The following is a 16,623-nucleotide window of genomic DNA, read 5'->3' as shown; positions in this document are numbered from 1 at the left end:
ACTGTATTATTCTCTTGTAGGGCTGGCCCTGTAGCATAGTGGTTAAGTTTGCTGCATTCCTCTTCAGTGGTCTGGGTTTGCAAGTTTGGATCCCCGAAGCAAACCTACACCACTCATCAGCCATGCTGTGCACCAACCCACATGCAAAGTGGAGGAAGACTGGCAGAGATGTTAAGCTCATACCCAATCAGATAGTTTCTGAAAATTTTATGAAAATACAAGCAAGGGGGAAAAAATAACTTACTTATACAACCTCACTTTCCACTCAAGAAAAATTTGGATATTTCAAGTTAAGAGATAGTCTGAAAAGTGTGATTCTTAAAGTATTCTTTATTAAGATCATTAAAAGTTGTAGAAACAACTTTATATTATAAAGGCACAGGAAGACAGTTCTGATAAAATATTCAAATTAAACAGTAACTTACAGTACAAAAGACAATTTTAATGCACATACAAACCCCAAATGTCTGATTCAAAAATATTTCACTGCGTCTATTAATGGGCAATGATTAAAAATATAAATTGCTGCTGTATAATAAATATCTGATAGTGAACATCTTGATAGCAAAATGAACAAAATATTTATTGCTTTTCACATACATATTTTTCCCTGTAATTTTAAATTCCTAATTCTTTTACTATCTTCTCCTCAATCTTTCCCAAAGATAAAAGAAATTCTACATAACCTCATGGGACAAACGGTAGTCATAAAAAACTCCCTCAAGTAGCAATCACTGCTGGCAGCGTTTTGTCACTTCCTGCTCTGCAACCACAATCACTCCTCCAAAAATAAGATAAACGTTTGCTAACCCACAGAAAGACAGCCCCTCTGGGACTGGCATTCTAAAGTTTGTAATGAATACTTATCAAATATAAAAGGTGCTCCATTTTGAAAATGTGTATTTTATTTGAAGTTTTGAGTAAGAGGCGAATGTTGACATGTAATTTTACCTACTCCCCTCAAAAGTTTTCCAAAGTTGTAAAAAGTCAGCTTTGTAAAATCTCCAGCACTAAATGTTTCTTTGAGGGCTAGCTGATATATGTAATGTACTGATGCATAAAAATAACATAATGTGATCTATTTTATAATGGAGAGATCTTACCCTTCTCCTTCCAGTTTTTAAACTGGGATTAACCTCAGATTTCACCCTGCCCTTTTTGTAGCAACCCAGTTACATACGGTACGAGTAGAATTTCCATCACGATAGTAAAATAACATGAAAGCATCATCCTAACTTAATGAGTGCCATTCCAACTTAAGAAATACCTACATTAAAGTATTTGATAACCATTGTAAAGTTACTTAACCATATGTCATATTCAGACAGTGTGTAGCAGCTAGTAATGTGCCTGGTACAGAGCTGATGCTCAATAAATAGCTGTTGAATGAATGAAAAAGAAAAGAAAAAATTGGCTTTGGTTGTGCATATTTTAATCATTTTCTGATTTAGAATAAAGTCAGTCTAGGACTAAATACTGCACACTACACCAAACTTTGCCGTAAACAGAAGTAATAATTTCAAACAGAAAAATATCACTTACATTAGTGATAGTTAATTTATATACTGTAACTTTTAAAGATAGCCCACAAATTTCACACATTTGTTAATTTTTATCCACATACTCAAATCTGATGTTTAACAATTGGGTAATGAAGACCAAGTTGGGCAGACTGGCTAAACTGTCTGTTTTATAGTAAAAATTACTAGTCTATCAATAAATAAAAAGTTATGATGCCTGATTAAACTCAAATGATGACTACCATGTTAATTTTTGCAAAAGTACCAATGAATATTTTTAAGGTACATATGCTTGGAAGCAGTAGCTTAATTTTTCAACACCGAAGAAGAACCAGGGAGATGTGACTTTAATAATGAAAGAGTTAAAAGTATTGGAAGTGGGATAGTAAGAATAAGTAGGTGGCCAATTTTAAATTCTAACCATGGGACTAGGTCTAATATTTCTTTGGCATATGCATTATCATCTTGAACTAGTTAGCATTTAAAAAATACTGGTGTTTTTTTCCTCAATCAAAATTAACATCAAAATGTAGATTGCTATTATACTCTTCTTAAAGCCATTTAAAGGACAAAATGACATTTTGAATCATATGCCAAGTTTATGTTTAGTGTACACTTATAATTATTGGCATTGAGGGATGTAACTGTTAAATAATCTTAAATGATCTCATGCAATGGTGAAACCACAGAAAGTGGGGAGAAAGGTATTTACATAATAAAATACTCAGCTTTCAGAAAAAACACAGTAAACCTGGGAATCCTGCCCTAACAGTAAAAGTGTACCGCACATAGCACTGAATGAAAACTAGTCCAAATTTAAATGAACACCTACAGTAACCTGATTGTGTAAAATAAAAAAACATAAAAATGGAAAAAAAACCCCCTACACATCAGAAGGAAAAGTGGCCTATAAAACAGGCCCATCTAACTTGACATTCAAAGCAAATGCAAGAGATTCACAAAATCATGATAGTAATGCAAACTAAGTCAAGTACCAAGTACCCTTTGATACACAAGCCAATGTAACTATCAGACTCATTTCCAATAGCTTAACAATATTCATTAATTCACTCAGGCATTCTGGGGCAAAGCAGTCAATGATGCTCAAGTCTCCAAAGTGTAAGAATAAACTTATTTGCAGAAGCATCATGTGATTTTTGAAGTAATGTCTTATTTTGATGGATGTTAACAAAAGATCTATCAGTGCAAGTTTATCATCCTCTGAATGTATTAATTCCAAATTTCGTTTTCCCAGATGGTTTTTGGTGGTTTAGTTTCAGCCAGCGATATTTAAACTAAGAGAAATGTCCACCATAGACTACCTCACATTGTTACTCAATTGTGCTAGATATTCCCGCAGTTCTTTTGCAGCCTGGAATCTGCCATAGCGCTTCTTTGGGTTGGCACACTCATCCAGCAAGGCCTCTAGTCGGCCATCTTTGGCAATTTCACTTGGTGGATCATGGAGGAGTCCTCCAGAAGTGCCACGCCAGGTGGCATGTCTGGATAAGAGGTTCTGACAAACAGCATAATAATTGTGGTCCACAGTGGCACGAGCACAAAGAATTTCTTTTGAAAATGATAAGCAAGCTTCCTTATCACAGTCATCAAATTTGCTTTCATACCATACATCCCAATTTTCAGGTTTATCTGTGAAAGGAGAAAAAGCAGAAAGAGAAAAATACATTTTAAAACAGTTTTCAATGCTTCCCCAAAGAGAACATTTCACTAATTAACATAGTGGTATTTGTTCTTAAAATTGTATTATAAACATTTAAATATATTTATACACAAGCATTTATTGGGAGTCCACCAATGCCAGGCAGAAGGATAAGAAGGTCCCCACTACTTAAGTGTTCAGTCTAGAGGGAAACTTTCCATCACACAGAGAAAGTGCCATAGGGAGGCATGACACTATGCTGCAGAGCACAGAGGAAGCAGTACTTCTGCCTGGGGCTGTAGAAGACTTCAGAGAGGAGAACTACAGGTTCTGATTTAGGTCTTAAAAGATCAGCAAGTGTTGGAGCCAGCCTGGTGTTGTAGTGGTTAAGTTCCCACACTGTGCTTCGGCAGCCCAGGGTTCGCGGTTTCAGATCCCGGGTACGGAACTATGCACCACCACTCATGAAGCCATGCTGTGGCAGCATCCCACATATAAAATAGACGAAGACTGCCACAGATGTTAGCTCAACAACAATCTTCCTCAAGCAAAAAGAGGAAGATTGGCAACAGATGTTAGCTCAGGGCCAATCTTCCTCACCAAAAGAAAGATCAGCAAGTCTGAAAAGAAAGTAGAGAAAACAGCATTCTAGACCCAGGGTACAGTAAGTACAAAGGCATGGACTTCAGGGATTAGTCCAGCTGGTTCAGGAAACAATAAGTTCACTGTGGCCAGAGTGTGAGACAGGTGTCTAGGGATGAGGTACAGATGAGGCTAGAGAAATAGGTTGTGCCTGTGAGGTCATGACCATGATTTGTTTTATAGAAAGGTAACTCTGGGCTGAAGACTGGAGGGACTAAGACGATGACAGCAACTAAAAGAAGGTCCAGGAAAAAAAGTCAGATTGTGGAAATATTTGAGACAAAAATTAACAGGTAAGTGTATAAATAAAATTTAAGGCCCTAATTGGATGACAAGGTAGACATTATTAACATAATACTGTTAATATTTTATATATAAATTAGAGTAAATATAAAGTAGCGATGAGGAATTCAAGTGGTCATGTCATATATGCAACTAGAAATACAGTTGAGACGACTTTGAAGTCAGAGGTACAGTACAATATTTAGAACACATCAACATACATGTGCCTGATGGAGCCAAGAAGAACAGCTGAACTATACTGGCAAGCATGTTGAAAAAAGAAGACTGAGGGTAGAACTTTGAAACTTAATGGGTTGGCAGAGGAAAGGTCAGTGAAAAACTCATTCGGCAAATGATTATTTGAATGCCTGCTCTATGGCAGGAAGGGTACATAGTGGCAAACAAAACAGATAAAACACGGTTCCTGCCCTCACTAGCTTACAATCAAGTATGTGAAACAGACATTAAGTAAATAAACAAACATTATCTAGCATAAATTATAGGAACCACTATAAAGGAACCAGCAGTAGAAAGGTTTCTAACCGTAGGAAGGTTTACGAAAGAAGTAACCCTCTCTACTGTCAGATATAAAGGTCAGATCTCTCCTAGTGTTAAGATGTACACTAAGGCTTGAAGGACAAGAAGCTAGCTGTGTATGGAGGAAGGAGAGACAGGCACTTTAGGCAGAGGAAACTGTATATAGGAAAGCTCAGGAGTGGAAAGGTTCTTTCAAGAAACCAAAAGGCCATTGAAGTTGAAGCATCAAGGGCACTGGACAGAGGCATATTAAAAATGAGGCCTAAGAGGAACCAGTCAGCTAATCATGGCAAGGAGTCTGTACTTCACTGAAAGAACAATGGGAAGTCATTAAAAGCACTAAGCAAGGGAGTGATAAGATCAGATTGGTTTCCTTCCATTTACATAGTTCCTTTTTTAAAACAAAAGGAGGGAGGAATTTGAGGAAGTTGTTACTAATCAGTCACTTCACTAATCTGCCAATTAGGGGGTTGCTAATGGCCATGTAGACTTCTAAATCAAGCTTTACTCGGCTGAGGGAGGCCGAGGAAGAAGACATAGGTAGAGTAAGCAACTTTTAAAAAATCCAGTTGAAATGAAAGGGAAAACAGGGAAGAGTCTTATACGTACGGTTTATGGGGAGGTTAAGAGAATATTTTAAGGAGGGGGTGGGAAGTTGAAGAAGATAACTCATGCAACAAGTTCTCAAAGATGGATCTTCTCTGTCTGAAAAAGAGGGATGAATGCGTATTTTTTTTTTTACTAGTTTAGATGACAAAGGGAAGGACACTGAGGGAGTCGCCACAGCAAAACCGAAATTTCCCTGTGAAGGAAAAAAAAAGTCATTTACTAGAAAGAGTTCAGAAAAGAGGGTGAATAAGCAGATACGGCCTTTCGCAAAGTGGCCATTTAGATAGCACCACCATGTGAGGCATTTGACAAGAATGCCAGAGCTAAGGCGGCACTGGAGCAATGCTCACTGTATGAGACACAGGAATACAGATGCTGGATGGCTGTATTGACCCAAGGCCAGGAATTAGTTGGTATAAAACTGTAACGTATTCCAGCAATGTGCTCATTAAAAAAATTACAAAAAATTATTTTTACAAACACTAGAATGAAATTTTTAAAGTTTAGGCAAGTTGTACAACTCTGTGAATTTACTAAAAACTATTGAACTGCACATCTTAAAAAAGAAAAGCATGGTGTAAGCTGCTGCCACCTTCATGAATGGGGGAAGAAGCAAGAGGGGAAGGAAGCACCCCAGCAGGGCGTCCACTCCTTGTGGGAGGGTCTACACGGCAAGTCAAGAAACTATCACAAAGTAGTTTGGTGTGCATGGAATCAGAACAAGGCATTGGGAAAAGTGAAGTATTTAATAAGATCAAGCTAAGATCATGCAAAAAGTACTTCTCACTCTAATGTATTGCTGTAGCATTTACTGCATTCCCCAGGTGCCACAAATTTTTGGTCTTTGTACATCGAAAGATCCTCATATGATGGGCAGGGAGGGGATTAAAAATACAAGACCCTCACACCATCAAGCAACAACCCTTTGGCGTCTTTTACTAAGTAGATTAGTTACAGAACAGGAGGCTTGGTCCCTGACACTTTAAAATTCTATGGCATTTAATTTTCAAAACACTTCAGACACTCTGTCCACCTATCCTGGGAAAAGCTCACAAATAAATGGAGAGGAAAGTTGTGGGTGAGAGGTAATAATGTCAAACCAAAGTCAGTGATCTGGAATGCTAGGAATCATCTAAATGGTTAAAAGAGAAAAAAATCACTGTAAGGACCCCACAGAACAACGGAATACAGAACATCACTCTAAGAGATCCTAGAGAAAGATAAGGCCTCCGTGAGAGCAGTACAGTCTCTCTGGTAGCCTGTAACAATATAAAACCTTGATTCTGCAATAGGCTCCTAAACCACAGAATACAGCAGGTCATATGAAAAAGATGTGTACACACACACAGAGTATACGTGTCCATTTGAACCCAGAGGATATTTTACTAAATATGGAGAAACTGTGACTAAGAGTACAAGTACACGTATAATAAATCAGTGTTGACTGATACTCACCAAATAAAAGGAAGAAAGACACAAGGTTGCCACCAAAGGAGGAAATTAAAGGTTTGCTTCATATAAATGGAAACATTATTTTGACATAGAAAAAATGTGTTCAAAAAACAAATCTAAAAGTTATATACTTACTTTGTCTAATTAACCTTTTGTCAGCAACCAAAACATTTTCAGCATCCACAATGATTACCTTCCCATCTCTAGGACCAACTGCAAAATTGTCAAAGCTGACGTCCAGGAGGTAGAGTGCAAATTCAAAGTCATTGTTTGTAAGCTGCTCTGCTATTTCCATTAATTGCCAAGCGAGGTCGACTCGTTTCTCCCATGGTGCATTAAAGTAACTCCACAGTTCTTCTCCAACATAATTTACGGCCACCATTCTTCCACAAGCTCCAAGATATTTTGCAAAAGGCCAACCTTCATCAGATGGAAAACTCTACAAAAGAATTATCTTAATATTATAAAAGAGACTGATGAAGACAGCCTAGGTCCAGCCCCAGATCCTCTCAGTAGAGAACGCTGCTAGGCAAGAGCTTGGGCTTTCCTGTTATAGTGAGTAATTCAATAGAGATAAATTTGATCTCTTTTCTAATTCATACCATTACCAGGGTCCTGAAAAAAAATTTTTAATAGACAACTTTACATTATACAGCTAAAATAGAATGATAAGTCTTGTCTATCAAAATCTCAGAATTCAACTGATCAAGAAAACACAAGACACCTTCTTTATTACCAAATCTAAAAGTACTTATGCTTTCCTTTATCCTTATTGAAAGGAATAAAAGTATTCCTTTTACTGTGTAAGTACAATCAATCAATCCTTTCTTTTGAATGGACAGCACTACAGGCCTATTAGCCAGGAAGCATATCCCAGCACCAGGCCTTGTGCTCTGCTGGCAATAAGAGTGAACTAAACAGTCTCTAAAATAAAAATTTTAGAAGATGGACACGAACAAATAATTATGAGCATATTAAGTCTTAGTTACTAAAAACTGGTGCAGGTCCCAAGGAAGCACTAAATAGAGGCCTTACCGAGTCTGGAAGCAGACAGCGGTGGAATTCAGAGAAGGATGTCTTTTAACCTACACCCAAAGGTTCATAAAGAGCACTGATTCCTATCAACGCAACCTCCACTCCAAGTGCCTTTGGTCCCAAGTTAGTCTTGTTTCCTTTCCACTGCCACCAGATTTTCTGTTCACCCTTAGCCCAATTTCAAAATTATTTCTTCTCCTAATCTCAGCAAGGTTTTCTAATAGATTTTATAACTACTGGGAGGATTAATATCCTAAAACAAAAGTCTTCCATGACCATGAACAAATCATTTTCAACTTAACTAAAATGATAGGCTTTATCTAAGGCACTTTCCAGTGCTAAAATGCCCATCTACAAAATGAGCATTCGGGTGCAAAAGGATGGGAAGTAATATTTTAAACAACTTCTTGGAAGATCACGTAATCAGAAGTGTGTTTTAAGAGCCAGTCCTTCAGCCTAGCACCTTTCCTTAAATTGGAAAAAAGGAAATTATGAGAAGAAGATGTTTACACAAACACTGCAGAGGAAACATAGTAAAACACTATAGAATATAAATGTAGCCTACCTCTATTCTGAAAATTGAACAATCTACATATATTAAATGAGCTGGAGAAGGTTCTTCTTCTTGGATCCCTCAAGAAAATAAGTAAAACTAATTTTCTTTTTTTAAAGCTTGGCACCTGAGCTAACAACTGTTGCCAATCTTTTTTTTTTTTAATTGCTTTTTCTCCCCAAATAACTCCTGTACATAGTTGTTGTATATTTTAGTTGTGAGTCCTCCTAGTTGTGGCATGTGGGACACTGCCTCAACACGGCCTGATGAGTGGCGCCATGTCCACGCCCAGGATCCGAACCAGCAAACCCTTGGCCGCCAAAGCAGAGCATGGGAACTTAACCATTCAGCCATGGGGCCGGCCCCCTAAGTGACACTAACTTTCCCCTGAGCTTTCATAAAATTGACAAAACTCAGTAATATGCTTAGACTAAAATTTTTATCAACTTTAAAATTTCATCCATAATTACCTATTTTCATTTGTGTCCCCATTCAACTCTATCAATGTACAATAACTGTACTTGTTCTTTGTATATATACCTTTTTTCTTTTAAATTTTAACATCTGAGTTTTGAGACAAAACACTAATTATGTAAATTTGAAATTTAGATACGATAGCATGAATCTTCAAATACAGTAACTAAATTAATTCAATTTTAGTTCAGAGACAATATACACTGATTCTTTAGCAATTAGTGGAAAGTACATTTTTTATCTTATACCCAAGAATTTTTTACTTCTTTTGGGCATTGGGAAAAGTGACAGATTGCCCATGTCCAATGTGAAGTGCAAAAGCTGTTTGCCAACCACATGTTATTTTCCACTTTTCCTCCCAACTTAAAATATCTCCTTGATCTTCAAAATTTAGCTAGATGAAATGATTACAAAAGATTTGTTTCCCAAAAGTCTTCAGGTATAAAGTCTCTGACATAAAAATGAAACACTAAAGACAAGTAAATATGTGAGTTTATATAGTTCTGTCACGCAAAAAGTAAAAGAAAAAACTCCGCCATACGCTATTGGTGTATTATTCACATGCCATATTGTAGAACAGACACAAACATATCTTTGTGAAAGTAAAATGGTCTTTGACAACAGGAGAAAAGGGAACCCTGCCAACATCTGCACATGTACAAATGCCTCCTTGTTTTTGGAGCCTTTCCAACTGGCAAACGACAGTCAAATATACACTTCATTACCCAAGTCCCTCATAGAAGAGGATAAAATATATGAACAAATGTCACATTGAGCAACTTTACATTCATACAGTGATTGCTGACAATGTTAACTGAAATCTTGCTACGCCTCATTTTAAGAAGAGCACTACAATTCTTTCATATAGTTTGCTACCTAATCTTTTGGAAGAACTTTAATAAACTAATTCACACCACTTGCTCATATGACAAGAATTTTTCATTGTATAATCGAAATAGTCAGATTTCATTAATGAAAACAGAATTCTATTGAACACACTGTAGCACAAAGAAAATGCTCAAAGGAAGCCAAAATATTTAAAATTTGTATTTAAAACAATTCTGGCTTAGAAGTAAATTACCACAGTCAAGCAGAGTATGAGAGACAAAATTTTAAGATGTTAGGGCTTGGATTCGGTAAATACATGGAGCCATGAGAAACACAACTTACTTCCTGATTACCAGACTCCCACAGTGCATAAACCACAGTGGCTAGCATGAGAAGTTTACTGCTGAGGTTCACATTTTTTTATTTTAAACCAAATCTTAAAATCACTTTTCAAAGTGCCTAGAACAACAGGGCACAGAGTTTAATCAACTAAAACGTGTGCATTTTAATGAATTATTTACAGCTGAAAAAATATGTACAAATACTTTTCATTTGAAGGAAGGAGTCTTTAAACTTGGAATGGTTTATATTCTAATTGGATTGGAGGCACTCCAATTAATTGCTCAGGGCGTCTCATCACGCTCAAATGTATGTCATAAAGTGTAATACGCAGTCTTTAAAAATAATGTTAAAGATTGTACAAAGACACAAAACAGTTATAAAACTATATATTTACTTTTCTATTACTATATTCAAAAAATTAAGTTGGTGAACAGCCAAAGACAATATCTACTATTACTGCCAATGTAAAAATTAAAAATGGAAATTTAAGCATTAAGCCAAACATGGTTAACTCCTAAGATTTAGGGAAACATTAAATGCCTTCATTGTTCATTTACAAAGTAAAAAGTACTTTGAATATGAAATCTAAGATAAATCACCATGTCTAGGTATCTTTTCTTCTTGGTAACAGAAAACTGCAAGCTACTTCTTGAATATCATAAAATTCAAATAATACTAATAACAATATTATCTATTATATGCATTGACAGCAGCTTACAACCAAGGTTTCAGAAACAAGTAAACGAAACCACAAAGGTCTTCTTCCATTTTAAGAGAAAATAAAATGAAGGTGACATAAAATGTATCTAATCAATACTATACAAAAGATTAGAAAATTTAGATATTTTATATTCTTTATGGTGATAATATTTTATAAAATTTCTATATTTAAAGGGAAATACAGTATATAAGTATAATAATGGACTTGAAATCACAAGGCTAGCTTTTAAGGTCCACCTTCACCTCTGCATCTCACTAGCAGTGTGACCACGGCAGAGTCAAAACTTCTTGGGGCTTTAGTCTCTTCCTCCATAAAACTAGAATAATATTTGTACCACCATAATCATCAGGGCAATCCAAGGATCAAAGGAAAAAAATTATGAAAGGTACTTTGTAGATTCCTTACCAAAACATTTTTATATTTCGTATTTAAACCTACTAAATAAAACATCCAGATATTCATCAAGAGAGGTGCTACAAATAATGAACACCTTCCAAATATAGCAAAAGAACCACTAAGTTAGAAATACATCTTAACTGTCCTCTAGTAGTTTCTATTTTACAACAGAGTATATAAATTAGTTACCAAACTTTAAAAAGGCTCAATGCTGTGAAAAATGTATAGGGCATCCACAGCACTAAAAATACAAAAAATTTAAAACTTGGTCACATGAATACAGATAAACACAGCACTGTAATTTGCTTTTCATTTATAATAGGTAAGCACTACAAAGCAAATTCTAAATGCTTAAGTAAGCTATTACCTATCTATTGATAGTTTATGTGATCAATAAAGAGGATGTGAAATCTAAGAATTCTAGAGTTGGAGGCTCTAGAACTTACACCGTGAGTTGTAAAACTGGTTCAGTCTTATCAGCACAGTTTAAGTGATTCGCCTAAAGTCACAGGGGTAGTAAGAGGCGAAGTCAGGCTAATACAACCCCTCAATCCAACATCCTCCTATTTCAGAAGTTTTCAGATTTTGGAAAGGTAACAGTGCACAGATTTCACACTCATATTATGCAACACCTCCAGGAGTCTGGGGCAGGCACCCCACAAGAAAACTTATTGTGCTGCAAAAATAAAGTAAGTTTATTCATCCTAAGTGGGATAAAGCATATAAATTACCTCATGTGTTTTCATGTTTGTTTTTTTTTTTAATTTGACAAAATCTATTTTTCTACAGGTTTGTAAATTTGGAATTACAGATAAAGGATCGTACGTTAACCTACATTCCAGTGACTACAATAAGCAGCTGAAGTAGAAAGGCAACAAGAGAGTTATTGTGGAATGAAAAGAACATAGATTTCAAATTAAAAAATCCTAGATCTAGCCTAACTCCACCATGAAATGCTAAGTAAACAGTTGTAAATAAAACATAGTCCCTATTCTCAGGAAGCTTTTTCAGCCTGAGTTGGGAGGATGGTTATTAAACACATATAAACTATAAATTACGGAATTTGTTACAAATTACAGAAAAGTGGAGTATGTTGAGAAAGAAGAGTAGGGACCTATTTTAGATTGGGTAGTAAAGAGCAGCCTCTCTAAGGAGCGCTGAGACCTGAAGGATGAGTATAATATTAGACAGACTGAGGATGGGGCAGTAAGAATGTTCCAGGCACAGGTTGGAGCCAGAAGCTGTCTTCTCAGAACTGAAAAGAAAGGCCAAAGCAGCTGCAGTGAAATGAATAAGGAGGAAATGGCTTGAGGCAATGGAGTCTGGAGAGGGAGGGAGGGCCCAGATCATGCTGGCACTTGGAGAATAAAACACAAGCTCCTCAATACGGTCTACCTGCCATAAAAAACACCTATGCCAAAGCCTTAACATTCAGAGACATCTTACACAATGGAATTAACCAATATCCTCTGGTATATAAAGTTATTCTAAAAAACAAGTTTTTACACTATCACAATACCCTTTGATCAGTAGCCATTGTCCTACCAGATCCATAAGTCATTTTATTCTATTATGTCAAAACACAGTCATGAAGAAAGGAGACATGGGATGTATGAGTAAAAATATATAACATTACTTTTTGGTTTTATTAATTAATTTACTTACAGAGAACACCATGAAACTGATAGATTAAAATAAGGTCAACTCTAAAGTGCTTGTATTCCATTATCTTTTTTGTCTCCTTACATAACCAAAAGTAGGGTTTGCATACTAAGTTTAAAAGATAATTCCTTTCATACAAGAAATGTAAAATATTTTATACTCATTTATTACATCACAACATTCCAGTAAAAGGAACATAACTTTACAGTTTGCCTAAAGAAGAGAGGTGCTGCAATAGACTTTTTAAGTGAGGAAATACCTAGCAAAAAGAAAACGGTTTGAAAAAAATCTATTAATAATCAAAACATACAATCTAAAATCTGGTTATAGGTTTTCTACGGAACTGGCATTTCTACACACACACCAAAAATAAATTTGAGAACACTTTTAGAAAGTACACGCCTATCAAAAGCATAGAAAATTCTTAAAGCTTCAATGTAAGTTTCAAAATTATTTTTAAAAGCCCAAATTTGAACAAAATCCCACTGTAGTAACGCATGTTATAACAGCTGTTCATAGAGATTAGTCAACTGTGCTGGTGACAGACTAATGTGTTCACAGTTTTGTGAACTGTCTGGAGGGGGAACATAGTAAAATTACTGGGATGATTTAATGGTTACCTAATTTTTTCTAAAATTTCTTTAAGACCTTAGCTTCTTAATTTATACTACCAAACAGTGGCCAAAATCCATTGCCAATACTGTAGAATCTTAAAAATCTCAAGATTTTCAAGTCCTAGGATATGTTTCACTTATTTCATTAATTTTCTGAATGCCATTTTCCACCCACCTAGAATTCCAACAATATTAAGCAATGCCTTGAAATTAGCAAGGTTGTGTTATTTCACTGAATATCATGTCCAACAGCTGTATCTAAAATTGGAAGGGAATGTCAAAACACATCAACAACAGAAAAAACTACCTCAGTTTAATAGAAATAAATTATCTTTTACAATAAATGGGTTAAGAAATGCTCTCTTCCATTAAAAAAAAAAAAAAACCTGGCCACAAATTTTAAATATGCATAAATTTACTAGTCAACTGACCCTTTCTTACCTACTCTGGCAACTAGCAACCTTGATTCACATTTCGAAGCTGAAATACATACCTACAAACACCATACTCAAACATTTACTCACAATAAAACAAAATGTCAAAGAAAAAAGATATAATAAGCTTCTTTTGGACCCAATAACGTAAGAATGCTACCTTACTTTCTTTAGTCAAGAACCAATTTCTTTAATCAGTCCACCAAATACAACAGTACTAACTTCCCTGATTGCTTTATACACAAACTAAATTAACACAGGCCCCCAGAAGAAGAGCAAAACACCTGCTAGTAGCATAGTATCTCTCTCCTCTAGGCTTCCTCGTCCTAATGGAATCATCACTCAGTAGTTGCTCAGACGAATCTTTATTTTTCCCTTTCCCTCATACCTTAACCCACCCAGGAAGTCTTGTGAGTTATTTCTCCAAAATACACTGGGTCTGACCACTTTTGATAACCTCCACTGCATCCATCTTAATGCAAACCACCCAGCTCTCTCCCAGGAGCTAGCGTGAAAGTCTTCCTGATTCCTCTCTTATCCCTTATTATAACCCATTTTCCACAAACCAGGCCCTGCCAAATACACTTCCATTGTTTCCCATTGCTTTGAAAATAAAATCTTAAACTCACTAAGAATGGTTACAAGGCTATGGACATACAGTCCTTGCCTACCTCGATGACCTTATATTCTACCATGCTTCTTCCCTACTCTTACATCTGATCCCACTTTGCGGCCTCTGGATCTGCCGTATCTCTTGCCTAAAAACATTCCGCCCTCAGAACTTTAGCACCATTGGCTTTTTCTCATCATTCAGACCTCAGCTAAGATGTCACTCTTCCTGACCACTCAATTTAAAGTATTCTATCCCCACTACAATTCTCCATCACACGAGTCTGCTTTGTTCTTTTTATAGTATGTAAAATGGGAAATTACCTTGTTCTTTGTTTGCTGCCCACACGGAATGCCCCAGAAAGCAAAGGCCTGCACAAACTGTGCCCTGGCCTGTATCCCAAGGGCGTAGAGATCAGTTCCTGGCACTACTGAGCAAGGCCACACAATTCTTGTCAGATCTCTTCACGTCACAGTTAAAACTCTAAATAAGCACTAAAAAGGCAAAATATGAAGAAGATTCTGAAGCATCATACCTACCTCTGTTAATAAATCTTTTTGGATTCTGTCTCAGAGTCTAAGAACACCTATAAATAACCTACACTTAACCCCTATTCTTAAAATTATCACTCATCACTGTACTAGGTACAATTATTACACTGTAGTAATGATTTACAGAGAAAAATTAAACTATTTGCTTCATATTACTGAATCCTTATTTAAACCCTGTTTCCTACAATATTCATTCTATTCATTGTACTTCATATGGGACAAATCCCTAAGCCTCCATTTAATTACTATTCAAAAAAACCTAGGTATTTATGATGTGTGTATATGTAAAGGGGGAGACATCTGAATGTCTGCCATAGGAAGAGTGAAATTTATATATTTCTAAGACAGATGTGAACATAATGTACTAAACAACTTTTCAACAACTATAGCTGTCTAAAAATGGAATCAGTTGATTTGCAAAGTAGTAATACACTATAAAAATTTTACAAGTGAAGATATTTCATATATATTATCTGAATAATTCTATCTCATTTAATCTTTAAAACAATCCTGTTGGATAAGTATTAACATTCCCATTTTACTGATTAAAAAACTCAGGCTCTGAAACACTAAGTAACTTGCTCAATGACATCCTACAACTTTGTGGTAGGACAGAATGCCAACTCAGTACTGCCCCCCACCACTCCTGCGCTGCCCACTCCCACCTATGAGCAAAATCTCACTTAGCCTTCAGAAGTCAATTTTTCTGTGAAATCTTCCTATGAAGATACACCCAGATGTCCCTCCCTAAAGGAGTCATTTGACAGAATGCACTATGTTTTTTGGTAGGGCTTATTATGCTGTATTGATTGCAATTAGTCATTTATATGCTTACCTCCTACACAGTAAGCTACTTGCTGCCTAGAAAAATCCCTTCAATCCAAATGCCTTAGACTAAATGAACAAATAAAATTCAGTTTTTCTGACTCTAAGTCCAGGGCTCTAAGTCCAAAGAGCTTCCAGGTATTTCACAGATAACTTCCTCTCAAGAATCTATATTAACAAAAAAAGAGACACACAAATTGGATAAAAGATTTGACTACATAATTTAAAACCTGTCAGGGTCTATGACCAGGATGAAGACCTATCCTCATCTTAAACTAGAAATTTACTAGTAATAAACTAGTCTTAAGACATTTTACAATCACTAAAGTTCTTCATATGCATAGGAAAAATGCAAGGCTTATAGTCTAAGACCATATGAGTTTAATATATACATAATGAGTGAAAAGTAAAGAAAGAAAAAAAATCAGCATTCTGTGAAGGGTCAGCAGCAATGATAGCAATATAGGAAGTAGGCCAGAGACCATAAGCCAGAAAAACAGAGAATAAAAACCAGTCTGATGATCCCCTGAGAAAGTGACCACCAACGTCCAGAAAGCAGATCCCCAAAAGTAAGCTATTCCCCACCAACGTGCATGAGGAATCTGTACTGACCCATGTGGTGGAAATATGAAGGAAAATAGTTCGAAGATAAGACAAAGTACAGAAAGGACCTCAGAATTAATAATGGTCAAAAGGTATGGATAAATCCAGAAAATAGGCCAGGGTGTCAAACGATTTGGCTCCAGTGATCTGGAAGTGGTGCTTTCCTAGGAGTGACTGACTGTTTCCATGGCTTTTCCAAAATAAAAGTCTCCTCCTTTTTTAGACCTGAGGTACACAGCATCTATTATTATTTTTTTGCTTTTTCAAGAAGGA

At 36.0% G+C, this 16,623-nt stretch overlaps 1 protein-coding gene across 2 annotated transcripts in view; it reads right to left on the bottom strand.

Annotated features, from left to right (window-relative positions):
* Positions 1 to 310: 310 nt before the first annotated feature.
* The window catches only part of DIPK2A (divergent protein kinase domain 2A), a 22,008-nt gene continuing 5,695 nt past the window's right edge, over positions 311 to 16,623 (bottom strand). Inside the window, exons 1-3 of one of the 2 annotated variants that reach the window (XM_070239110.1) lie at positions 14,695 to 14,762; positions 6,838 to 7,141; positions 311 to 3,170 (exon numbers count right to left, since the gene is read on the bottom strand). In XM_070239110.1, coding sequence (XP_070095211.1) covers positions 2,839 to 3,170; positions 6,838 to 7,084 — 579 coding nt within the window. In that variant the 5' untranslated portion in view covers positions 7,085 to 7,141; positions 14,695 to 14,762 and the 3' untranslated portion in view covers positions 311 to 2,838. Of the gene's footprint in view, positions 3,171 to 6,837; positions 7,142 to 14,694; positions 14,763 to 16,623 lie in introns of those variants that run through there. The other variant, XM_023621061.2, reaches the window with a different exon arrangement.

Source organism: Equus caballus, chromosome 16 (genome assembly GCF_041296265.1).
Source record: "Equus caballus isolate H_3958 breed thoroughbred chromosome 16, TB-T2T, whole genome shotgun sequence".
In the NCBI taxonomy this organism is placed as follows: Eukaryota; Metazoa; Chordata; class Mammalia; order Perissodactyla; family Equidae; genus Equus; species Equus caballus.
This window is presented reverse-complemented; position numbering and strand designations above follow the sequence as displayed.